Genomic DNA, 26,342 nt, shown 5'->3' on the forward strand with positions numbered 1-26,342 from the left:
GGTTTGATCATTTCTACCACATCTATCACATTCACCATGATCCAAGCCACCATCATCTCCTGACTGGATAGGTTAAAAGTTTGCAATCAGCTCCAAACAGTTCTGTGTGCTTCCACTCATGCCCTCCCTCTAGCATCTATCTTTAACAGAGCAGCAAGAATAGTCCTATTAGACGCTAGTTGAATCTGTCACTCTTCAGGGCAAAACCCTCAAAGGCTTCTCACCTCTGAATAAAGGCCAAAGCCCCATGTGTCCCAGCTTCCCGTTTTCGTTTTCTCCCGTTTTCTCGATTCATCTCCAGCCGAGCCCTCCTCACTGCTGCTTGAACATTACAGCTATGTTCCTGCTTCAGGGTTTTGTACTTGCTGTACCCTCTCCTGGAGCAATTTTTCTCAGATGCCTGCATGGTTTGCTTCCTCTCATCTTTCAGGTCTGTCTTCTCTAACTAGTGCAAACCTTTACCCCTAACCAAGGCACTTCTCCACTTATTTTTCTTCACAGCATTTATCACCCTCTAATGTAGTATTTAATTCACAGCCATATCGATTTTCAACTTCCCTCTGCCCCCAAATAGATGTAGGTTCAACGAAGACAGGGATTTGCTCTGTTTTGTTTATGCTGTATCCTTCATGCCTGGAATAGTGCATTTTTAAAAATTAAAAGCAAATGTTTCTCTGATAGATAATAGGGTTTTAATGACAAAAAGAACTAATTTCTAATTCAGGTTTTACTATAAAGTTAGGAACACATTTCTTAGCATCTCTTGCTCAGTGAACTCAGTTCCTCAGCAGTGGTTAAATATACACATTTCTGAAGATTAAAAACAAAAAAAAAACCCTTTCTTTCCCCACATAAGTGTGTTTATACACACGTGTTTTTAAAGCCTCTAACTATGGAATTTTACTTTCAAATTTACTAGTATAATTAACCTTTGTTCACCACTGACCTCTACCTATGTCACTTTGGGGGAATTAATGGTAAAAAGAAAAACACCCAACCCCCATCCCTCCAACCAAACAACAACAAAAACCCTGAAAGACCATTTTTACCTTCTAAGAACTTTTATTGATATTTTAAAAACTATAGACTTTCTGCTACTGTAGCTTGATGTATTAAAACCTTCTAATTATTTAAAAGTAAAATACATTTGCTAGCCTTGTGACTAGTGCTTCTGTTTCCTCATCTGTAAAATGTGGATAATGGTACCCACCCTCACAGGTATGAGGACTGTAACATTACATATGAGGTGTCTAGACGAGTGCCTGGGGACAACTAGAGCCCTTCCTAAATGACTACTGTTTTCAGTTACTACTACTGCTACTAACACTGCTCTTATAACCTGGTTCTACTTCTCAGAAATAGCTTCTGAATTAGCATGGAATTGGATGATTTGTCAAGTTCTGCAACTGAATACTTCTATACACTCTTAAAAAGCATAACCTGCAACATTAAAGACTTTAAACTCTCTCCCCCTCCCCCACTCTCTATCACTGGTCCTTACCAGTAATCTAATTCTTTGAGGGCAGGCTTTCTTCCCCAGAACAGCAGCACTCAGTTCACGGTAATGTCTGAGCTTACCCTAAAGTGCAATAACTAGCATTTTGTTTGGATGGAAGAGTTCCAAGCATTTGTATGGCTTTAAGCAGAGTGCAAGTATAGATGGTAACAACAGCAACCCTTCTGCTGTATCAGGACACAGTGAAAAGAAAGTACTAAGGCTTCTTGGGCTTAAAATAGTTGTAACGATGTGGGGATAAAGTGGTGTTCTGCTTTCAGGTATTTAACACCACTAACAAAACTTTAAATATACAGAAGTGTAAATCTTCTGTAAATCCTATTGGAATAACCAATGGTATCAGACCAGGATTCATTTTTAAGATCTAAAATTGGTTTTGTGGATGTGCCTAATATTGTTCTAAGCCCAGTTTTAAAGGATTATGCAGAAAAGAATATTGAATCCACTTAAAAAAACCCCACCTTATTCCTAAAATTATCTTCTCTTGATATTTTTTCCTTCAAATATTATGTATCACCCACTCCCTGCTTTAATGGTTTCTCACTATATAAATCTTAAACTCCTTACTATTACTTACTTTACAGGACATTGGTGACATGACTCTGCTTCACTCATCTAGCCTCATCTACCATCCCATTCCTTAACTCAAACACCATGTACACTCTAGCCAGAACGAACTACTGTCAGTTCCCTGAACTTGCCACACTACTCTTTTTCCCTGGCCTTTTTACATGCGTGTTCTTCCTTTGTCTGAATATTTGTTGTCCCTGCCCCTTTCTTCATCTAAATTATTTCCACTAAAATAATTTCATTTGTGAAACTTTGCTAGACCCACCTGAGTCACAGTTAGACGTCCCTTGCAGGAACCTACACTTCTACCTTTCCACTTGCCATCTGGCCCATCCCCCAATGGCCTTTATTTCTAGCTAGACTTTAAATACCTAGGTATTTCCATCTAGACCTTGTAGAGACCATGTTTGTCCTATACATCATTTTATTTCCAGTGTAACCTTACAATGTGAACTCCATAAGGGTAAGCAATTTTGCCTGTTCTGTGTGCTGATATAATCCTAGAGTACAGAACAGTGCTTGGTATATGGCAAGTGTTCAATAAATATCTGATGAATGAATGACTGAGCTATGCATGTTATACATTATCACTTTGCTTTAAAGTATATTAAAATATGATTTTTAATAATAACATCAATGGGCTTGAGGTCTTACAGACTATTCCAAAACTTTTTTTTTTTTTTTTTTTTTTTTAAGCAGTGAACAAGTGAGTAATGAATAAGTATAAATTAGCTAGCTGATCTCTAAGGGCAAATAAGTGTCAATGTAACTAGTTAATCTTCCTCAACTAATTGCAAAGGTATTCCACAGAAAAGTGAACTTCAAACACTTTTGGTGCCAGGAGAGTTCAAAATGTTTTTGCTACCTCACAAGTCTGACAATTACTTTCCTTAAGAAAAAAAAAATCTGATTTTAAGCAAGCTAACACAAGCCTTTAATTCTTTGAATCTTCACCTCTGTCATTAGTTCATATGCAAAAATCTGAATTTCTTCTCTTATCAGGAGTTTTATGTGTGAAAAGGAAATTACCACCTTCCTAGTTGTTTCTGGAGGTCTAACATGTACTGGTAACATTGTGCATAATAAGTCATCTGGGCTTCCACAAAGTCATTCAGGCAGCGGAGATGATGGGCCTGTAAAGGAAAAGTTACAGTTACTTCTCAGTTCTATAATCTACTTAAAAGTGTTAAATTCCAAGGGGCAAGAAAGCACGACATATACTCATGGCAAAACACCAGTAACTAGCATTCTACTACAAGGCTTATTGAGACTGACCTCGGTCAGCAGTGTAAGAACAAAACGTGTAGCCAATAAAGGCCAACAAATGATGATAGTGGGAGAACTAGGTGATGAAGTATAAACAAAAATTTAAGATATTTCTCCATGTATCTTGGAAAGTGCCACAATTTAAATTTTCCTTGATAAGTGACTGAAAAAGAAGTTCAGTTTTCCCCCCTCAAAGTGCCTTAGGACCATCAAAGTCTTCTGTTTCAAACAAACTTCCAGTTAATGAACACTCACGTGCGTACTGCTGATTCCCTCTAACAGAAGTCTTGTAATCTCTGCTTGACGATCAAATTCACTTTGGGTTATTCTCAATTCCTGTTCAGACTTAAATTGGAATATAGTTTTAGAATTTTGCTTAATGACTTAGTCCGTTTTATGTACATTTGTTTAGACAGTTTACAAATCTCTCAGGTAAACCCTGAATGATGAGCTGGCAATGCTCTCATTCTGCTTTGAGTTTAAACTGTTCCCTGAACTCTACACCTCAGCTTTTCTATATTACTCAATCTAGATAGAATGTATTCCTTACCATTAATTGACTCAAAAAAATCTATTAATGTCAAAGCTTAATGACATACACATAAAAGCCTAGAAACACTACTATGGGACAGTCAATATACTGTCATGTATTTTGTCATGTCAATATAAAAGGTCATAACATTTTATAAAATCTTAAGAATATTAGTTTATATGTATATTTGAAAAAATTCTCAATTATTACTATAGTTAATTTATTTTGAAGTTAAAGATAGACTTTAATCTCAAATGAAAAAACTTAAGAGTAAAGCCGTAAGATTTTAATCTCTCTCTTTTTTTTAATGTTTGTTTACTTTTGAGAGAGAGCACGTGAGGGAGGATGGGATAGAGAGGGAGACAGAGGATCAGGAGCAGGCTCTGAGCTGAGAGCGCAGAGCCTGATGTGGGACTTGAACTCATGACCTCAAACTCATGACATCATGATCGGAGCTGAAGTCAGACGCTTAACAGACTGAGCCACTCAGGTGCCCTAGATTTTAACCTCTTATGTTTAGTTATCAAACATACTGTTTCTAGGCATATAGTTCTTAGGTTCCTTAAGAAGGAACTCTTTTTGCATAAGAGGTGACTTTTTAGTTTTCTTTCTAAACTTTGCATTTTATATGGCTTAAGCATCACTATTATCTACAAGATGTACTAGGGTTTTTCTGCAAGTTATGGGTGACCTTTAATCAGTAGTGTGCTGATAAACTGGCTGGGGTTGGGGGAGTTCTAATGTGCTGATTTTCATGGTGCAAATACTCCAACCACACATCATTTCAAGCTACCAAGGTGAAGTCACTGACCTCATGGCTGGAAAGAGGTGTATATAATAGCACTCCACTACTACTAGCTTCAACCCTCTCATATAGGTTCAGCGCTGGGACAAAATAGTTCACTAAAAAATCAACTCAATAAAAATAGTAAATACTCAATAAAAAACATCTTAAACCTTTAGCCAGAGTTGGTTGGTAGTAAGTGAGGAGGAGAAAAATAAAATCTCACATCTCACTCAAAATACTCAGCTTATCCCACACAGGGAATCATCATTGGTGAGAATATCATTAATACTGTTATATTATACTACCTCTCCAGGATAAATAGCTCCCCCCACCTATCCAAGTAATATTTCTAAGACTGTAGTAAGTATAAAAACTAGGTCTAAACTTTTTCCTTGCACATCCCATCTTCCTCTCCGTCAACGTTTGGTGGCAATAGTTAACCTAGTGAACCAGTCAACAAGGAAGCAAAATAATCAGTTGCTATAATCATTTTCATCCCACTGGTAACAGACCTGGCAGAGTGACTAAGAAGTGACCACTAGATTGGATTTATGGAAATGAACTTGAATTACTCAATAATTCAAAAGTTAAAATTAAATTTTACTTGGCTGAAACCAGAATGCATGGTGCTTTGATAACAGAGCTGAAGTTACAAGTTTCATCTAGAAGCCAGTATGAAGCAGAAAAAAGTCCCAGGAGAAGGAAAGAATCAATCAATATTCTTCCTAAGTAAAGTGTTAAGGAAAACCAATCACTTCAGAGTTACATTTGCATTATTTATTGTTCTGCTTGGTTGAATACAGAACGGTTTTAAGAAGTTACCATAATAAACCCAAAATAAATGAAATTCAGAAGTAAACAAGACTAGTGAAAGTACAATTTGATTTAATGGCTTTTAGTAGAAAGGGCAGAAAAGCCTACTAAATAGCAATATTTCTATACAAGGTGTAAACAAGTAAGCTAGATAATAGATTAAGGGACTGGAAAGTCTGAGTATGAAGTGGAAGTGTTTTAGTTAAGGACACTGAGTAAAAAAAGTTATAAAATGATTTCACAAAGGATAAGAGATCAGTCTTCCGTGTTTGAGTAAAACTGAATGATTTCATTATGTAGAAAGGCACCATGTTACAAAGCCTAGGAAGTCATTCTTTGAACAATTCAGACTTTGTATTTAGAAAAGGTAAATGACAGGAAGGAAATGAATCCCATTTTTTGAACAAGTTTCAGTATATGCCTGGGGTAGCTGCAGTCAGATGTCCCAAACCATCTCTATGCTGACACATATAATGATCATAATAATTAATATAAAAGGCTGAGGTATCTAAAATAGGTTTGGCATCATTTACTTAGGAAGAGAATGATCCCTATTAGAAAGACAGATAAAAAGGGTTTAAAGAAAGAACTGTCTTTCTTTAAACATTTAAGGGTTTTTATTCTGTCCTCCAGAAGACCTCATTCCCTGACGAATTTTACAATTAAGACAAAGAGTTCTAGGGGAAAGACCTTTTCCTGCCAGAGTATATGACAGCATAACTTGGGTTAGGGAAGCAAGAAGAACTCTTTTAGGATGTAACTTGGAAAAAGGGCAAGAATTTGTTGATCTGTGATATCAGGACTGGGTAACTAGAAGCTAGAAATTTGGTGGTTATGCTTTTGAGGCATTTGCTGTGAAATTTTGTTCAGTGTTATTTTTTTCTATAGGCTTAAATCTTAAAACATTTGAAGATATGAAGTTTTAAAATTATATATTTTTTAAATTATAAAAATGACAGAAGTGAGTATGGAAGAAAAAAATCTCCCTAAATCCATTTTGATATATTTTCTTAAGTTACACACACACACACACACACACACACACACACACACACACACTATAAATATTTGTTTCATGGGCTTCTTCCCATTGTATATATCACATATTTCCCAAACTTATGGAGACTGCAGTATCAGAGATTTTTTGGTGTATCTGTTTGCTAACCAGAGTGGAAGAGACCCTGGTTTCATTGTTCAACTTATATTCTCTTCCATGTTACTCTGCCCTCTTTTCATGCTAGAGGTTCAGAAACAACCAGAGGCCATGGCAGAAACATAACTAAGCTGACAAATGGATTTCACAATAGAGGATGGAAGAAGTCAAGCATTTCATACTGAATTTCCAATTCATAGAGTCAAAACCCCATAACCTATTCAGGGAACAGACTGTATAGTCAGCATTCCTATAAAGTCAAAAAATAAAAAGTTAAAGTTTGAAAAAAAAAAATAGGGGCCACAGTTACCACCGGCCCTTAATCTCCAGCACTGTCCTCATCTGGAGGTCAAATTTTGGTAGGCATGAACATGAGGAGTAAATACAAAAATGCTTCTGAAGACCTTAAGTAGCATTTGAAACAAATCTGCCTAAAGTCATAATTTTATTCCTTACATTCTTGCTTATTATTTTATTTCCCAGCCTAGATAAAATGAGAAATGGAAATACAGAAAGAGGGCCTACTAGTAGCAGTAGCAGTCATGTGGGGCTTCTAAGTGACAGTCCAACACTGAGGGAGGAGACAACATACTTCAAAAACAAACAACAGATCTAATTGTTATACAGTACAATAATGTACATTTATAATAGTGACCCTAACTGTAAATGAAATTAAATACATGCTATCCTATATTTACCTAATGGAGCAGTAAAATACTATTTTAAAACTGTTTTCAACTAAAGTGACAGAAGACTTAGCTCTGGTGCTGGAGGAACAAGCTTTGGTTACCTAGGAAACTCATTTGTGTGACATATGATATATTCAATCTCTGAATATACAAGACATGGCGTAAACTATATTTTACATAATTGTCATGTAAGTAAACCAAGTATTTAAACTGTTTCCTGGCAAGCACTGTAAATATTACTACTTAATGTAGCATGTATCTAGTATTTATCAGAGTGTGTGCACAGTACATCTCTGTAATATTCTTCTACTGCTCTGTGGAGCTACTACTAACCAAAGAGATCTGAGCTTTCTCTAATAATTTTCAGATTTTATAAGTAACAAAGATATAGTAACAAAGACTGTCACTGGCCCTATCCTATTGGCTGTTGTCCAAGAAATATTTACTGAATGAATGACAATTAAATTCTTGTTTCATAATTCTGTAGTTTAATAATTTACTTACTTTTGTCACTTCCTCTGCCCAAATCTAGCCAGCATTAAAAATTAGAGAAAAATATACAGCATGAAAGAAAGTTGGAATTTAACATTTTCTACAACTTAGTATAGAAAAATGTAATTATTTTAAATTCAAAGGGCATACTCTCCTTTTCCGGAGTCACATTAACACAATAGTGAATCAGTATAGTTTAATATACTGTGAAAGTATGCCTTCATATGTATCAATACTGTTAATTTTTGAATCTTATACTAATTTTATAAATTAATAAGAGTAATAGTTTTCCAAAATTGGGACTATTTAGCCCCTCTTAGTTGTAGTTTTCTAATCTGTAAAATGAGAGGTTTGGACTAAGTAATTTCTAATTTCTCATTTAGGTCTAAAATTCTAGAATTTTGGGAAACTAAAATAAAGCAAGGATAAATAGACAGTGAACATTGATATAGCCACTGGTGGAGCACATTATACTTGAGAAATAGTTTAAAATTACCAGAGTTAAACACATATAAGTAGATGACATCAGTAGTAACACAAATGCCTAATAAATGGAACATAGTCTTGCTAACTGTTTAGGATACTTTTACCTAAAATAAAAGAAAACCTATGATCTATAGACAATTACCAATGACTGAAATAGTCTAACACTTTCATTCACCTACAAATAGGACAATGGAAATAAATGAATGCATTCTCTTGCTATCTAAGGAAAGTCCTGATTTAGCCAGGGCTTTGGTGATCATAGTAGTTTAAACAACAAAAATGCATTTTAAATATTGTTTACATAAACTTTCCGATTACACGGACATTTTCCCCCCTTCAGCTCAATGCTAATGGAATAAAAACAGCTGACTGTGAATTTATTATAAACTGTACTACAGATTCCATGTCACTTCTATGGAAGTAATTTATCTAGCAGTATAATGCCAAACACCACATCTATAAATCTTTATTGGCTAATGTTTATGAATTCTGGGGCTATATTCAGATTTTATGAATTTCCATTTTGTTAAAAATTAAAAATTACTAACATCTCAAAAATTTCCTCAAGCCAGACTCAACATATATAGAACAATCCTCATTCCCAATTCTTACCCAAGGCTATTAATTAATATCCTGAAGTTTTCCAAAGTAAATTAGCAATGGATAGGGAATGGGCCTTGCTACTATAAAAATACCCAAAATATCAGGGGGAGGTGGAGTGTCTTGGCCTGAAACTGAAGAAATTAATTCAATGTTGAGTTTGGGTGAAAGTTAAGGTAAACATCAAAGATACTAAGAAACAAAGTAAATCTGTATACCTTACACTTTTCTCTAAGTAAATTTTGTTAATTTTCTTTGCTAAAAGTAAAAATGCAAAGTGCCAGCCAAATTAATGTCTTAATTACTAGGTATAAAAGGCACTATATATTTATATATAAATTCATATTTTAAAACCTGAATTTGGCATAGATAATAATATTTGGCAATTAGAATACAATTTCTTTTCTTCAAGTTCCAATATTACTTCAGCTAGTATTCCCTGTGATTTTTGCTGGACTAATGAATTCATGGCTTCGACTACTTTAGACTTTTACATGCAGATAATAGCAAGAGAAGGCACTTTACTGAGGATGTAGAAAACACAGTAGGCCAACAAACCTTCAGCCATTTTACATGCAGGAAGTTGAGCATGTAAGAGAAATTTACCATAATGTTATCTCCTTCAAGGCGAGCTGAGTTTAGTTGCTTAAGTGCATAGGTAAGAGACAAAGAACACATTATACCAATGAACACAGTGAAACAAGTTACTTCTTCACAATAAAGAACACACAAACAAGTATTAAGAGAGCTGAAAAATGGTCTTCTACTTAAAAAAAACCCACAATAAACTATATTGCTCTATGGAATGTCACATAGTGGTGCCTATTCAAAATTTTCTAAAAGATACAAATTTTTAAAGACAAAAAACATGGTTGATGCTTGATTTTAAATTAGAATCATTTAAGGAAACATCACTTTAAAAACTGCTGCAGTTACCTATAATTTTTACTAAATTTTCAGCTATGAAAGCCCTTCTGCCTACCCACAATTTTCCTATTCAAAGATCATTTCTATTTTATGAATATATGATGCCTTTAACCACATTTTCTTTTCAGTCAGCCTCAGCCAGGTCTTGGCATACCCTAAGGAAATATGAAAGGCAGGTCAATCCTTATATTTTTAATAAGCTTTAAATTCTCATATGTGTACATTAAGGTTAAAGTAATATGATGGTGCTCAGTTTACAGATTAAAGATTTAGACATCTGTGGAAATAAATGCTTAAGCAGGCAGAGGGACATTCATAATACTGTGTTATTTGAAGATGTATTTTCTGTATTTGTATACCTAAAAGTGAGGTCTAAACCTCAAAATACTAGCTTTGAGATGATTTTTTTCTTCCCATTAACAGTAGTCTAAAATAATTTTAAAAAATTTATATAGAACTAAATAAAGCTATTTAGTGCCTTATATAAAGTGCCTTATAATTTAAATGCAGAAATTTTATTTGCCTTTGCTACTTATGATGTAAGTTTTAGAATATTTTCAAAACTGTGTTTCTGTTCATTATAAAACATTCAAGTAGGTTTTCTTTCTGCTCAACTGGTATATTTTTGAGAAAAGCTTTTGATGTTGCGTTACCATTCTTCAACATGCTAGCTAATAAAATACAAGTTAGTAAAGTAGCAATACTGTATACAGGCATAAATGTTTCACTGATAGGGCTAACATCATCAAAAAGTTCAATCTAGTGTACTATATTGTGAACTGAGGGCAACAGAAATTTTGCATTATTTATCTCTGAACTCCTCAGCAGAGCATGTTATACAAAATAAGCATTTGATAAATATAGAATTGAAAAAGAGGTCACAAGAAGCCAGTAAACAAGCTAAAAAAAAAGTCTTCAGGTACACAGGTCCCAAACCTTACTTGCAGAGAAATAACTACTCACAAAACAATACATGGAGATTTATAAAGTGAAATCAAAGAAATTCTGAGATTAGAATAACCTCTTCAAGCTGCCAACTAGGAACGAGGAAATGGGTCAAAGAAGGAAAAAAACCCCGCAAATTCCTAGTGGTTTCTATTTTTCTGTATTCTTCAAGTAAACAGAAGAGAAATACAGAAAACAAACCCCACCAGAGATCACAAAATATAGGCATGCCTCAAGGTTTTATGTAATAACAAACTAATAGGATTTTTCCTTTCTAAAGTATTTCAGACTTACTGCTATAAAGTTGGAAGAAAAAGGAGTTGGTTATCTAGGGGAAAAGAACACAACTAAAATCAGGAAATGTGAATTTCTGTTTGGACTAACATTTTAAATATTTGGCTATAGTTAAATTTGTTTTACGTAATATATAAATTCTAGAAAAGTTGTATAAAAATAAAATTGTTCAATAAAGTCATTTGTATACTCTTTGGTATTTTAAATGTAATTTCTCATGGAAAAAATTCTGCCCTCAACAATACTCAGTAAAGAAAAATTGCCAAGATCTTTTCTGGATACCTCAAAAGGAAACATCTCTCAAAGTTTGTTTACTATTATATTTAGTTCTTACAAACTTTAATAGCAATGGCAAAATAATTTCGAATAACTAAAGGACCTTTACAGTGTTAAATCTATGAGTTTTCTGGAACTTTTTCAGGTAAAAAAGTAGACACAGTCATTATCCCGTAATAGTGCTTGTGTAAGCACTACAAAATAAAGTTTTGTACTGACACTTGACAACGGTATTCTTCTCATTCCACAATCATTATTGGGCACATGTAGGCATTTTGAATAAAGAGATTTTGTTCTGGTTCAAACACTTATTTCCAAATGATCCTTATTTATCTTAACATTTTTTTTCCTGATTATGACATTAGTATCTTAAAAAAATCAATTTATACTTTACCACATAAATCTTTTATTAGCAACTAGAAACCAATCCTAATTTAGAGTCTCTTGCCACCTACAATGTTCATTTTTAAAGTTATTATTCTGCAAAAAGCCTGTTTTGGGAAGTTAGGGTGTTCTTGATGATGACATCATAATAAATTCTGAGGTGAAATAGCCAGTGAATTTGGATTCAATGTTCTGTCAAAGATAGCTCTCCAGCAGTAACTAATACAGTATCTTCCAAAGAGGAGCTGTCTAGAAAAAAATTTTTCTAGAAAAAAATTTATTCAGCTCATATAAGGTTTTGGGGTAATTTCATAAGACATCACAACCCAAAACCAGTTTTACCAGTTTTAAATTTCACTGTAAACCAAATGTCAACCTCTTCTTTCCCAAAACAAGAGAGCCACAGTCAACTTCTGCCAGCACTGTGGTTTATGTTCCTTAAGGCAATGGTTCTTGATGAGGACAGTGGTAGTTGAGTTGGGATCAGAAGGCAGGGGGAATGTCATGCCTCTTAACAAAACATATCCCTTAATATATGTTAAGAATTTGTTAGCCTTCTCTAATAAATTCAGACCGGTTTACATCGTACTATCGTAAAGGCATAAATCTCAAATCTGATTGACGTCTCCAATCTTTGGAATGGAAATATAAACAGTATAAATACTAGATTAAATAAGCTTATAAATAAAACCTTTCAATAAAGTTATAAATATATACATACATAAATCATTAAATTACTACATTTAATATAAACCCACTCTATTTAAAAAGACTAAACTGAGGTTGATTTTATGAAAAATATACCAGAACTTATGTATCCAAATGAGTTTCCTCCCCTGCAAAATAGTCACCTGGGAGTCCATGCTGCCACTGTTTGAATGGTTTTGGAATTCTTGGTGACAACTCCTTTAGCCAGTTTGACTCACATGTGAAAAGGAGTCCAGTTTAATTTTTACGTCACACACAAGCAATCTCAAATTTGATTCTTTCTAATCTTAATTACTATTTGTTTTTCTATTTCAAAGATAATAACCCTATCTCCAAAAGAATATTTTCTAACATTACTGATGATATTTAAAGAACATGATACAGCTTTAGGAGCTCTCACAATTTTTATTTTTTAGCAACAGGTATATTACTGAAATAATACTACCTGTTGATATAACTATTCTGCATTGATTTGGATGCATTAAGCTCTGGTAAGTTTGTTTAAAAACACTAAAAGTCATAGTCTAGTCTTCATAATTAACTATAGCTTGCATGGTACAGGAGTAAAATATTTTACAAATTTTAAAGTTATCAACCTAGAATGTTTTTCTATTAAAAAATACTACTTACTGAGGCTCTAGTTTCTGCAGCTTTTGCCTTTTTTAGTCTGGTTTTCGCAGCATCCAAATCCAGTCTCTTATTTTGTAATAGTTTCCTTTCTTTCTATAAATATAGAAAAGAAAAAAAAGGCTAATGATGCTAACGTCCAGTAAAAAGCATACACATTTAAAGTATTATTCTCCATTAAATATATGAATCATCTGCTAAAGATCTAGAATTACAAAATTGACTATGAAGTGACACTTGATTCCTTTTTCTCATGGTTTTCAATTTTAAAATAATGGAGACATTCTAGATGCTTGAAAAATCTGGGAAAGATGGCAGGTGATGGCAGAAACAAACGAATATTAATTTTAATATTTTGTGGTTTTGCTCTCCAGGAAATGTTTTGCTCTATCTTCTTGGTTGTCACAATTGGGGGTGTGGGTGTGTTACTGAGTAGAAGCCAGGATGCTGCTAAATATCCTACAATGCAGTATGGCTCCCACAACAAAGAATTACTTGACTCAAAATGTCAGTACTGTCCAGGATGAGAATGTTTCGAACAGACTATCTAGGAAATACCTATGATAAAGGAGATATGGGCCTAGGGCAAAGTTTCTTGATACCTTAAGTGATCTGCTTTAAGAACTATGCAGGTTCACTTAATGTGCCATAGCAGTGAATGCAGTTCTACTACTCCAAAGTGGAATTCCAGATTTCATATATCAAATTTCATCCTACTGACAATTTAATCTTTTAAATCATCTTTCAACTTGGTAGCTTTTCTTTTGTCTCAGGTGAAATACTTTTTACCCAAATTCATTGTAAACATACTGAGTTTCTGAAATAAATTGTAATAAGAAATCTGCAAATTAAAGTTTAAAGTAGTATTTACAATAAAGAATAATCTTGCAAAAATCTTAGGAAAAAAATCCACCTAGATCTCCATTCTCCATCACTGAAACAAACAAACAAAAAATAATACTAGGCTTGGGAAGGTGATATTTATTTCTTTGGCAATAAAACATAGCTGTGTGAAGAGAAGATAAGAGGCTTCTAGGGATGCAAAAAACAGGAAGTCGAACAACCAGAAATATAGCTTCCAATAATTAGGTTTTTTGCTTCCAGTTTAAATGAATAGTTACATGTCTATACTATCGTGATATTTTGTACCATATTTTTATAATAATTCCAGGAACTTCTCTACAAATTTTAATGCTGGTAATGGACAAGAATTGATGTAAAGTAATCTCAATAACAGTACAGAGACACAAAAATAGAGTACATATCTTTAAGAGTCCTTTATTTTGGTTAGGTTTGTGTTCTGCTGGATATGCACCTAGCTAGATTATTTAAATTTTCTAATCTGCTACATCTACATGATCAATAAGAGGGTAAATTATTCATTAAAAACTGGAATTATATATCTTAATATTGTACTAAAAAAAGGGAACATTTTCCAACTCACAGCAATTGTTTTGTAATCTCCTTCTATAAAGTTTCTTAAAGGAGTGAGAAAATTTAAGGCTGATGTTTGAATCAGCTCTCTGTCTGCTGTTCCAATTCGTTTTTGTGTTTCTCCACATTTAATAAGGGCATTACCTGCAAAGGAAAAAAGTGTTGTTTGGTTTTTTGTGTTTTTTTTTTTCTTTTTTTACCATTTTCTGGTAATGTCAGAAAATAAAATCAGCAATTTGATCTGCTTTAAAGTTAGTTGTCACTTCTTTACTTAAGTAAAAAATAAAATAGAATTAACTGTAGTTAGTTTTATTTTAAAAGGTAAATTTAAGACTATAAATATCTAAATAAAAATGACAAAGGTGAAGTCCTTACCATACCATAGTTAATTGTACCAATTCAACCAATGGAACACAAGAGAATAAATATACTAAAAAGTATTTATGGTCATAGCTCAAACAGTGGAGGTATGTTTAGAAAAGCATTAATGCTTAAAATATTTTAATAAGTCAAAATTTGTCTTCTGTTTCTATATTAATGCATGGGCCTCAAGTATCTCTAAATAATAGTATAAATTTGCATCTTAGGTTAAAGAAAAAGCCATGTTTTGTAACACATATACCTTAATGTTTACATAGGACAAGTACAGTGGAAAATCGAGCAAATGAAAGGGAACCACAAGACCAAGGTTCTACTCTCAGGTCTACCTCTAATAAATTTTAATTCTATGGATCTTGATTCCTCCATGTTAGCATGAGATCAGATCTGATTGGCAAGGAGGATAATATAACACAGTAGTTAAGAGAGCCATGTCTGGATACATATCTCCACTTGAATTATTAGATGTAGGATTATGGATGAATTATGTAATCTAAGACTCAGTTTCTTTGTCTTCAAAATGGAGATAATTTATATTGTAAGTAGGATATAACTGAAGATTTACAGAAATAATATGTTGTGCAGTGTTAAGCCCAATGCCTGAAATACTCAATTGTTAGCTACTATCAATTACTAATAAATAGATTCACAAAGTCCAATTCCAATGATCAGGGTAGAGTGATTAATAGAATTACTATGGGTAAAAACAAACTAAGTGGATTAAAAAAGGAAAAAATGTTCCTTTTGAATGTTCATGTCCCACTAGGCCTTCAGCTTGATGAAGGTAAGGGTTGGATGCCCTTTATGATCCCCAGCATCTAATTGCATCTGACACAAGCAGGCACAAAAAAATCTGTTTAATGTGTAAAATTTTTGTAAAATAGTTAAAATTTAGAAATAGAACTATAAAAATTTTAAGCATTTTCAGACTTCTGAAAGAAGTACATTTTGAAAACCACAATGTAAAAGTTTCAGTTGCATATCTAACAGTCAATGGATTAATGCCATTCATTATACAGTATTTAGGATATTTCCTTCTGACATAAAGGTAACTATTAAAACTTTAAGTTCATTTTGCTCCAGAATTTAGTAACTATTCTATAAATCAGTACTATATGAGGAAAATCATTTACCTACCATTTCATACCCACATAAAGACCAATTTCTTGCAGAAGTCTTAATAAAGAGAATTTTTAGCCATGAACAATAGGAAAAGATGCTATAGAAATCTGAAATAGTCTTATATTCTGAGAAAATTAGATTTGAGGGATAATGAGCTTCAGAGTTATACATTTAAAAAGTCAGTACAGCAACCAGCAAAGCTGACATAACTATAAAGCATGATGATAGAAAATTTGAATTACATGAAGAAAATAGAATGAAATGTAATCCAAACATGTAATCCAAATAGTTATCCAGAGATAACCATTGTTAACATTTTTGTGGTACCAACATCATTGTGTAATGAAAGCACTAGTGATGTGTTCAAACACTATGTGCCAGGCATTTTATTATAGAAATCAATAAGCTCTCAAGAAAGCTTTAAAGAAATCATCTAGAGAAGACATATGTAAACAAAATTACAATATATCAAAAGAAGTACTGTAACAGAGGTTGCAAGGTTCAATGGCAGTACCAGTAAGGAATTAATTCATTCAACTTTTTAGATCTAAAAAGATTAATGTGAATTCTCAGAATAATATATACTAAAAACATTACACTGAATTGCACATATTTACTGGTCACCTGTATTTCTCACTTTATCTGAAATTTAAACATAAAAAATTTGAAGTTAAAATTGAGTCTACTAATATTTGGCAAATGTTAATGATGTCTCTAAGTAGTAAAAAAATCTAAAAGGAAAGTTATTAACTTAGCAGATCTTTTTGCCTTTTGCTTACCATAAGCTGTTCCTGGGCCAAACTCAGTCCCTGCATCAATCATATATTGTCCCAAAAGTTCTGGGTTGTTTATACGACTTGGAGCTTTTCTATCCAGTTTCTCATAAACAAATTCTTCTATCCTGGCATCTAGGAGAAAGGTTTAAAACTATCAATGATTTCAAAAAAGCAAAACTACTTAAAAGACTTATTGTTGTTTTTTTCCCCTCTGACCCATTTATCACTCTGTAAAATAAACATGAAGTTAGCATGCTTCTAAGTACATATCTTAACAGAATTTTTAATTTTTATGTTGCAGTATTATATAGCTCAAAGAAACTTATACTTTAAAAATATGGTAAAATATTTTGGCACAAAAATACTTAAAGTAAAACTATTATACGATGAGTATTCTATGAGATTTTAAAAGAGTTGGTTATTCACTTAATACCTAATGAAGTTGCCTTTGTCCCACTCATACACAGTCTAATTTTTAACTTTGAATACATGTTCATTTCAATTTCAAAACCAGGGATTTCCAGCTATGAAAATATAGAGATAAGGCACCTATAAGAACTAAAGAGTCACATACTTCTAATACCCTTTACATGCTTTTGCTTGCTCGCATGCTTTCTCTCTTTCCTAGAATCTAAATATAGGCATGGGAATTTAAGGAATAGAACAATCTAGGCATGGAACAGCCACAGACAGAGATTAGCAATATGGTATCTTGGCTTAATTTTATTTAATTTTGCTTAAAGTACAAGATATATCTCACAGCATGTATTCACATTAACATTAAGGTTAAAATACAAAATAGGTTAAAAGCAATAATAGAAGGCTAGTGTACATGGAAAGGAAAAAAAATCAGTAAAATCTGAATATAAACACTTGGTTAGTGTAATGTACAAGACATTCACACCTATACTGTCACCCAATAGTGAGGTATTTTAGAGACAAATGAGAAAAAGTCAGTTTCTAGAAATAATGATGAACTATGAATCAAACTTACAATCCAAAGAGAAGCTAAAATAAATAGGTCCCTTCTACGCAACTCAGATAATTCCTCCACAAGTGGAAGCTTCACACAGTGCACTGAAAATTTAAAAAATGAACTAAACCAATAAAACAAACACTTCAGGAGCCAGCATAAGCATTAATTATAATACATAAAATAGGCTGCTGGAATAATACTTGCTTTTGTGGTAGACTCTGGAGCAGCGTCAGAAGTTTTTAAGCAGGACTTTTAAAACCTTTAAATTGGTTAAAACCCTAATGAGTCAGTCCAAAACATAACCATTTAAAAGATGTTAACTACATTTCAGAATTTCATTTTCTGACTGTGAGAGGGATTCTTAGCTTTGTTGCATTTCTATCTATTTGGTCAAAAGTTCAAAGTTGAATCCTATGTTGATTTCATTCAGTTAATAAAACATTTGGTATGTTTAAACTAAATGTTCATTTCATTAGGGCATCAATGGACCATAATAAAATCTTAAAAAAATCTGTGGGCAATTCTGCTATAATGCAATAAATATTTCTGAAAAACTCTAGGTTCTGGAAAATTGTACCCCCAAATTAACAGGGTTTAGAGTAAAATGAAGTTTGTGCCTGACCACTCATAATCTATGTAACTTTATAGTCAGAGCACAAACAAAAAACCCAATTTTTGTTTACTACTTCAGACTTAAAACACTAATGTAAAATTGTACTATATGAGCCACTGTAACTTTATGCTGATGAAATTCCCGTTTGCCAGTTGTGTATGAGTTTGTCTGCCATTCAGAAAAACATATAGAATAGACTACTTATGTGAGGAGCTCTGGACAGAGCAAGGAACAAAAGACAAAATATCTACTACTTTTTTAAGATGCCATGGTATATAATTTAAGTAGCCTTAAATGAGTAAGAAATACCACTTGGTGTTCAAAGACCACAGGCTTCAAAGTGTGAAAGGCCTGTTTCAGAAGGTCACCACAGTTCAAGTAAAATGTACAAAATTACTAATATTTTGTGTAGTGCTTCAGGTTCACAGAATAGCAATAAAGTTTAAACCTTGGAAGTTAGTACCTAAAAGTAAGCTTATGGAATTTCACAACATGGTCACAATACTGGGGCAAAGGGGAATGAAAACATTTGCTGCTTTGTTCTTCACTGTTGTATAAAGCTCACAGTGAAAAGACTGGGTGTCAATACACCAAATTCAAGTTCAATTTCCACTTCTAACTGGCTAAGCTACACTGTATAAAATGCTGACTTGTGATTTGCAATTAATAAACAATTGTTGTACACCTTATCTGAAAGATTACTGAGATTGGTGATCTGAAACCTTAGAGTTGTCTGAAAGTCAAATGGAATAATTTATGTAAAAATATAAAACTTAACATAAACATAAATAATTGGTAACTAAGTTTTCACATAATTTTTCCTTAATTATTTAGGGACAATTCCCCTGTATATATATAAAAAAAAAAAGGTTAATTTTTTTTCACAGCCTTCCTAACTCTTAAAATTAAAAGTCACTCCCTGAAATTGAGTTTTCAAGAGGATTCTACGAAGGCATGAAAAACACGATGTTAGTCCAGTTGTCAGAGGGTACACAAAGAGGTGTTAAGCACCCTCTTCTTCACCAAAAGCACAACACACAAACCCATAGACCCTAAAGCCACAAACCAAAAACTTCTGTTTTCTAATAGCTATCAAAACCTTTTTTGTTTGTTTGTTTATATTAAAAAAACCCCTACTAACAGTACCCTTTAATGAGATTAGTCAATAAGGTAGACAAAGGTAAAAAGTTTCTTACTTGGATTTGGCTGCAATAACACTTCAGTTTGTTTCATTATTTTTTCTGTCCATATTTTGGTACATTCAGCTTTGCTAAGAAGATTCTCTAAGTGAGCATCCAATTCTGTCTTCTCTGCCTGGCCAAGCTTTTCTTCTGTGAACTGTTATTAATTATAAAAAAAATTAAATATACCTCAAACACATTTTAGGAACCTATATCAGTAATTAAAAACTCAAATCCAGACATTCCCAAACATACAAATAATTGTTTGCAAACCATTGCACTGAGTGCTTTTTTGCCCCTATAGAAATTTATCCATACCTCTTAATCTGGACCCTCTCTTAAGATTAACGTATATCCTCAGTTCTGCTAAAAATGTATGGTGTGAATTCCAGAGAAAATCTAGCATACTGCCTGGTATATAAGTATTTCTTACATATAAAGGTAGGATAGCATAGTGGTAAGGAGTAAGAATTTTGAGTCCATTGTGCTGAATTCAGATTCTGGCTGCACTGCTAATTGTGTGACGTGAGCAAGCTTCTGAATTTTTTCTTAGGTATCTACTATCATAAAAGAGAGATGATACATATCGTACAGTGCTTTGAGAATTAAGTAAGAGTATGTACGTAAATCACTTTGTTCAGTGTCTGGTAATTATTATTTTGAATTTAAAAAGGGCTGCTTATGTTAACGTGGCTTTGTATTAATGGCACTTTAATCACCTCCAGTTAAATATGCTTTAATGGGATGTTCTGGGAAACTACCATTTGTTTCTTCAGGATATGTTACAACAATTGATCTATAGACTAACTTTTGGGGCATATCTTATTCATACTGTGGAGGCAGGTTTTAAAGATCATAAAATGTAGTTAAATATAGTCAGCATATCAATTTTTACTATCTTGAATGTGGTGGTTTTTGAGGAAAAGCAGCAATGCCCATTCAAGAACAAAGAGGTAAAAAGATTTCCATGTGCATTTTATGGGCACTTCTGAAGACTTTCAATTGAACACTAGCAGTGACGGACTTGGGGGGGGGGGGAAGAAGTGATGACTCAGGCTGTTTACCATGCAAAATTTTCTTCTAGAATATGTGGCTTTCTCTCATCCTAACACAGGCATATCACTAGCACTAATTCTATACTCATTAGTCATGACTCGCTTCTGGGTAACAATGTAATGTTTACTATGCTTTTTTCCCCCTTTTCATCTCTTAAAATATCTTCTGCTACTTCATTTTTCTGAGTTTTATTATCTGTTTCTTTCAGCATCCTTTTTATTGGTCTAATACTTTCTGTTGATTATCGGTTAACATTTTTAGCTGAAAGGTCCTCTAGAATGTTATTCTTAGAGTCTGGTGTTAACTCCCCACTGAAGGCCTTGTTCAGGGGCTAGAAATAAAAGCTTCAATAGCTTTTGTAAAGCCTTATGTCTTTTTGAGACTGGCTTATAGACAAGCCCTGACCCAGTGAGTGCAACTGAAAATAGCAGTTCCAAAGCTACTGCCTAAGCCCACAACCTTGCAATGTACTATAACTGAGGATAGGAATAGGAGTTGCATTGGGCAAAAGGTCAAAACCCTGATGCCACGGTCAGTTGGGTAACTACTATAATTTCACTCTTAAGAGTGAACTCTGGTATTCTCTCTACAAATCCCTAAAGATTCTAGGCTACAGATCTCCTACAGAGGTTAGAATTTTACATGTTCGAGGTCTACCTCTAATGGTTAAATAGGTTATCTCCCAGATAAAGCAACCAATAGGAGGCAAACAAAGGAGGAAATACATCCAGGTTAACATGATCTATGAAGGCTGATCTACCAATAGAGAAAAATTCTTAACTTAGCACCTTAATAAGTATATGTATTTCTTTATTGCATTCATTCCTTCAACAAATATTTTTAAGTACCTTAATATGTGCCATGCACTATTCTAAGCACATGGGTTTAAGTAGCCAGAACAAAGTTTCTGCTCTTAGAAGCTTACATTTTAATAGAACAGACAATAAACAAGTAAACAATTCGATAATAAGGATACAAAAAGACAATGGATATAGGACCGAAAAAGTTGGTCCTATTATTTTTTGAGTGACTGAACAATTAAATGAGTGAATTAATGAATTTGAGTGTAGAAGAAGGAAGAATTCATTCTGCAGGGAAAGGGAGAAGCAGGAGAATAAGGGAAGGCTTCAAAGGGAGAGGAATATGCAACCTGGTCCTGGAATGGGGAACAGGAGTTTGAAAGGTGGGAGATGTGGGTGGTTAGAGAAACAGCTTCTCTGAACAGGTAACAACTGATCTAAGAGCAAATGATAAGAAATGGGCTATGTAAAGATCTAAGGGAAGGGTATAAAGTCCTTTCATGACTGATCTTCCAGTTGCATTTCTAGAAGATTCATTAGCACCGCCTTTATACACGTTAGTTTTTTATAGAAGTCCTTAACAGGGAAGTCAGATGCCCAACCAACTGAGCGACCCAGGCGCCCCTGTTAAGGACTTCTATAAAAAACTAACATGTATAAAGGCGGTGCTAATGAATCTTCTAGAAAATACTTCCGTATTTTTAACAGTGTCAGGGCTTAAGATAAATTAGAAAATGCAATATACCAAGCTGTGCATTTTATACCAAATACTAAAAAAACCTAAAACCCAAAACCAAAATAAACTCTTATAACACATAGATAAGAATCACAACTGTAGTGATGAACATTTTGCCTAACGTGTCAGTGTTGCGATTCAATCTCACATCTGTTTAAATCACAGTCTCTTTATACTGTGACTTTCAGTAAATAGTTGCTGATTTTAAAAAATTAGTATTTTCTTCTACCATTATATGAATATATTCTGTTTTTCCTTGCCTCTGTGTCTTTGTTCGTAGCACTCCGTTCAGCTGTATCCTATAGTGCACCTCTGCTTCTTACATGATATTCAATAACCATCAACTTAAGGTTAACTTTAATCCTATCTAGAATGAGCAAAAAAAAAAAAAAAAAAAAAAAAAAAAGAAAGGTGCCAGTACAGAAACACACTGCAAATGTTATATATTCAGGTTGAAATTATACATTTATATTTTATTACTCAAACTTATAATTGTAAAAGACACAGTATCTCCCATGACTTTACTGTGGGGGTTTAAGGATTTTTTTTCTATCATTAATCAGCAAGTATGACATACTAAGTTAACAATATAGTATATTTAATACATACATTTTTCTCTAAAATATTTTAAAAAAAGCTTACAGAAAATGAGCTACATCAGCTAAATTTAGGCGTTTTAAATTGTTAATAAAGATATTTATGGGGTATATATTTTCTTCTATTGTAAGTGAGATAAAGAATCAGCATATGACACAGTTCTTTTGCCATCAAGGATTTTATGATCTTAAGAATGCTGGTTAAACACAAACATGAAATTATAATAATGGCACCCTTCTGAGACAGACAGAAGACCTTTTCTTTCCAAAAAAACCCAAAGAAAACACAAAATTCCTGGGGCGCCTGGGTGGCTCGGTCGGTTAGGCGTCCAACTTTGGCTCAGGTCATGATCTCACAGATTGTGGGTTCAAGCCTTGTGCTGAGCTCTGTGATGATAGCTCAGAGCCTAGAACATGCTTTGTATTCTGTCTCTCTCTCTGTCCCTCTTTAGCTCACTCTCTTTCAAGATAAATAAATATTAAAAAAAAAAATCCTTTCCCTAATTACAAAAAATTTAAAATTTTACTTTAAAAAGTTTTTGTTTTCGGGGTGCCTGGGTAGCTCAGTCGGTTAGGCATCTGACTTCGGCTCAGGTCATGATCTCACGGTCTGTGAGTTCGAGCCCCGCGTCGGGCTCTGTGCTGACAGCTCGGAGCCTGGAGCCTGCTTCAGATTCTGTGTCTCCCTCTCTCTCTGACCCTCCCCCATTCATGCTCTGTCTCTCTGTCTCAAAAATTTAAACAGAAATGTTTAAATAAACATTAAAAAATAATAAAAAATTTTTGTTTTCAACATATTTAAGTCCAAAATCACTACTAAGTTTGTAGTCTTCTGAGGATAACCAGTTGTTAGTTAAGAACAATAGTTGAGGGGGACCTGGGTGGCTCAATAGGCCAAGCGTCTGGCTCTTGATTTCAGCTCAGGTCATGATGGTGAAATCTGGTCCAACAACAGGCTCAGTGCTGAACATGGAGCCTGCTTAAGGTTCTCTCTCTCCTTCTCCCTCTGGCCCTCCCCCACACACATTCTCTCTCTCAAAACAAAACAAAACACAACAAAAAACACCCACAAAAAAAACCCTATAGTTTGATTTTAAGCATTTTAATGAACTTTTAGCAGTACCATTTAATAAAAACTTTCGTGAAAACAACCTACAATGAAAGTCAGAATATGTCCTGTAAGTCCAAATCCAATGTTCTCTAAAATGTAATTTGACGTACAATTCTTTCATAATGATTTCATTAGGAATATAGTAAAATGACACGAGAACCGAAAGCTTAATAATCCCCTTCTCTTTACATATTTTCTTTACACATTTCTTTAAGGAAAGGACTGTCTTTGAGTCAGCCACATTATGCCAGACACTGTGATCCTTTCTTTACTACAGGATAGGCATCTGGCCTACAGGATTCTATACCATGCTTTACTACAAAGATAAAAGCACAAGCAAAAAGACTGTATGATGAAAGACATCTATTTAGTATGAACTCTAACCATCAATTATTTGAGTGGGTAAAGTAACATTTTAAAAGTTATCTAAACTTCTTAGGGTAAAATGTATAGCACAAATTCTGAATATAATTAATTCGTAAATTGTAAAATTAGATCCTTCTCAACTTATTCTCAATTTTGGCTGCTCTTTGGAATTACCTGGGCAATCTTTCAAAAACAATGATGCCAAATCCAACCACAAGGATTCTTCTTTAACTAGACTGAGATGCAGCCTGTAAAGATTTCTGAGGTAATTCTAAGTGCAACTAAGACTGAGAACTACTGTTCTAAGCTCATAGGTGATTATATTAACATCAGGTTAACCAACCATCTTCTATCAGTTAATTAACACCAACAGCACCAAAGGATGTGAAAAGTTTTGGGTAACACTAAATATGTAAAGTTTTTACACAATCAGAAAATGTATGGACTTTGAATGTGACGTTTTATTTAGTAGAATTTGAGAGAGATGGTGAAGTTGTTGCAGTTTATATTCTATAGAAGAAACAGGATTTCAAAAGGGCTTGGGTGAGTGGTCATGTTAGAATTCCATCCAGATAGGATCTCACAGAAGTTAGTTGAGGACAGCAGCATATTCATCTTTACCTCTAGGCTCAGACACACCATTGTTTGCTAAATTAAACTGGAGATGAAAGCCAAGCTTGCAACTAAATTTTAAAGACTTTTTTTTCCCCCTCAGAAAATAGCTGGCATTCATGAAGTTTATACAGTAACTTCAGTAGGCAGTTCAAAGGAAATATTAGAAAATTAAACTCCTAAGTAATTTAAGTTGAAAATATTTTTTTAGAAACAATATGGTCTTATTTTAAAGATGGTGAGCAAAATTTTGCTTCAATATCAATTCTGAAGTAAAAATGTGTCCACTTGGAACATTTATCAAGTGAAGTAACAGAATAGTACTTCACAAAATGGATATTTACTACAAAGAATGAAATACTTAATTATGATAAATTGGGGTTAGCCTATGAAGTCTATGAGGGCAGAGACCAGGTCTCCTTTACTTTTGTACTTCAATGCCAAGCACCTAGAAGGTACTCGATAAATACAGGTTAAATTAAACAGTTTAAAATTTTAGACTGGCATTAGTCAACTTCAACTTCAGCAGATTTAATGTTAGAAAAACGCTAATAAAAATAACAAATTATTTAACATACTAAATGATTCAAAGAGTAAACTTTGAATATGGATATCCTGCCTGACTAAAATGACAGAAACTTTTTTCTTTCTTTCTTTTTGAGAGAGAGAGAGAGAGACAGAGAGCGAGCACGAGCAGGAGAGAGGGGCAGAGGGAGTGAGAATCTTAAGTGGGCTCCGTGCTGAGTGGAGGTTCACGACCCTGGGATCACGAGCTGAGCTGAAATCAAAAGTCAGATGCTCAACCAACTGAACCACCCAGGTACCCCCTAAAATTATATAAATAAAAGAACGATGTTGGATATTGTGAGATGGGAATAAGAAACAGAGTTGATTCCTTAGGACATACAAACTTATAAAGATGTGAAAGCCATAGAGTAATAGAATTTTACAGCTCCAAGGACCTTCATTAGAAGAAAAAAAAAGCCAAATGATCATACAGAATTGAAAAATGACACAAGATTTCACATCAAGCTCTTGGGGTCTGAGATGGACTGAAGTTTCATGAGAGGGAAGGAAAAGACTACACAGAGAGAGGGTGGAGGGCACTGAAGAGGAATTTAAATGTATGAACAAAAGTCTACAGTTAGAAAAGTACAAGATATTTTGGAAATTAAAAAATAATTTGATAGGAATACAGTGTGTATACATGAGTGGAAAAAAAAGACAAGGCCAGAAAGGAGTATGTAATACTCAACTAAGGAGTCTGGACTGAAAAGACAGATACTAAGACTAAATGGCTTTTAAGACCCTAATAAAGGAACAATTTATGGAGGATAAATTACCTGATGCTTTTGTATTCTATTATTTTGAGGGAGTTAAGAACAACAAAAGCACCCAAATGGAATAAATATTCCTACTGGTTTATACATTTTACCTTAATATTCTTTCAAAGTGGCAAGGCATATAAATATAGCCCAACGCAGTGCTTGAACTCAAACTGTTGTGATCACGACCTGAGC

General features: G+C 33.7%; 1 protein-coding gene across 2 annotated transcripts in view; it reads right to left on the minus strand.

Moving 5' to 3' along the window:
• The window catches only part of SH3GLB1 (SH3 domain containing GRB2 like, endophilin B1), a 34,731-nt gene that overhangs the window by 4,402 nt on the left and 3,987 nt on the right, over positions 1-26,342 (minus strand). Inside the window, exons 2-7 of one of the 2 annotated variants that reach the window (XM_047085446.1) lie at positions 19,561-19,702; positions 16,779-16,907; positions 14,510-14,643; positions 13,069-13,161; positions 3,608-3,697; positions 3,119-3,219 (exon numbers count right to left, since the gene is read on the minus strand). In XM_047085446.1, coding sequence (XP_046941402.1) covers positions 3,119-3,219; positions 3,608-3,697; positions 13,069-13,161; positions 14,510-14,643; positions 16,779-16,907; positions 19,561-19,702 — 689 coding nt within the window. The remainder of the gene's footprint in view (positions 1-3,118; positions 3,220-3,607; positions 3,698-13,068; positions 13,162-14,509; positions 14,644-16,778; positions 16,908-19,560; positions 19,703-26,342) is intronic. The other variant, XM_047085447.1, reaches the window with a different exon arrangement.

The sequence above is a fragment of the Lynx rufus genome, unplaced genomic scaffold (genome assembly GCF_022079265.1).
Source record: "Lynx rufus isolate CCGP_SWC_20201006 ecotype Redwood Valley unplaced genomic scaffold, mLynRuf1.p SCAF_2, whole genome shotgun sequence".
Taxonomy (NCBI): Eukaryota; Metazoa; Chordata; class Mammalia; order Carnivora; family Felidae; genus Lynx; species Lynx rufus.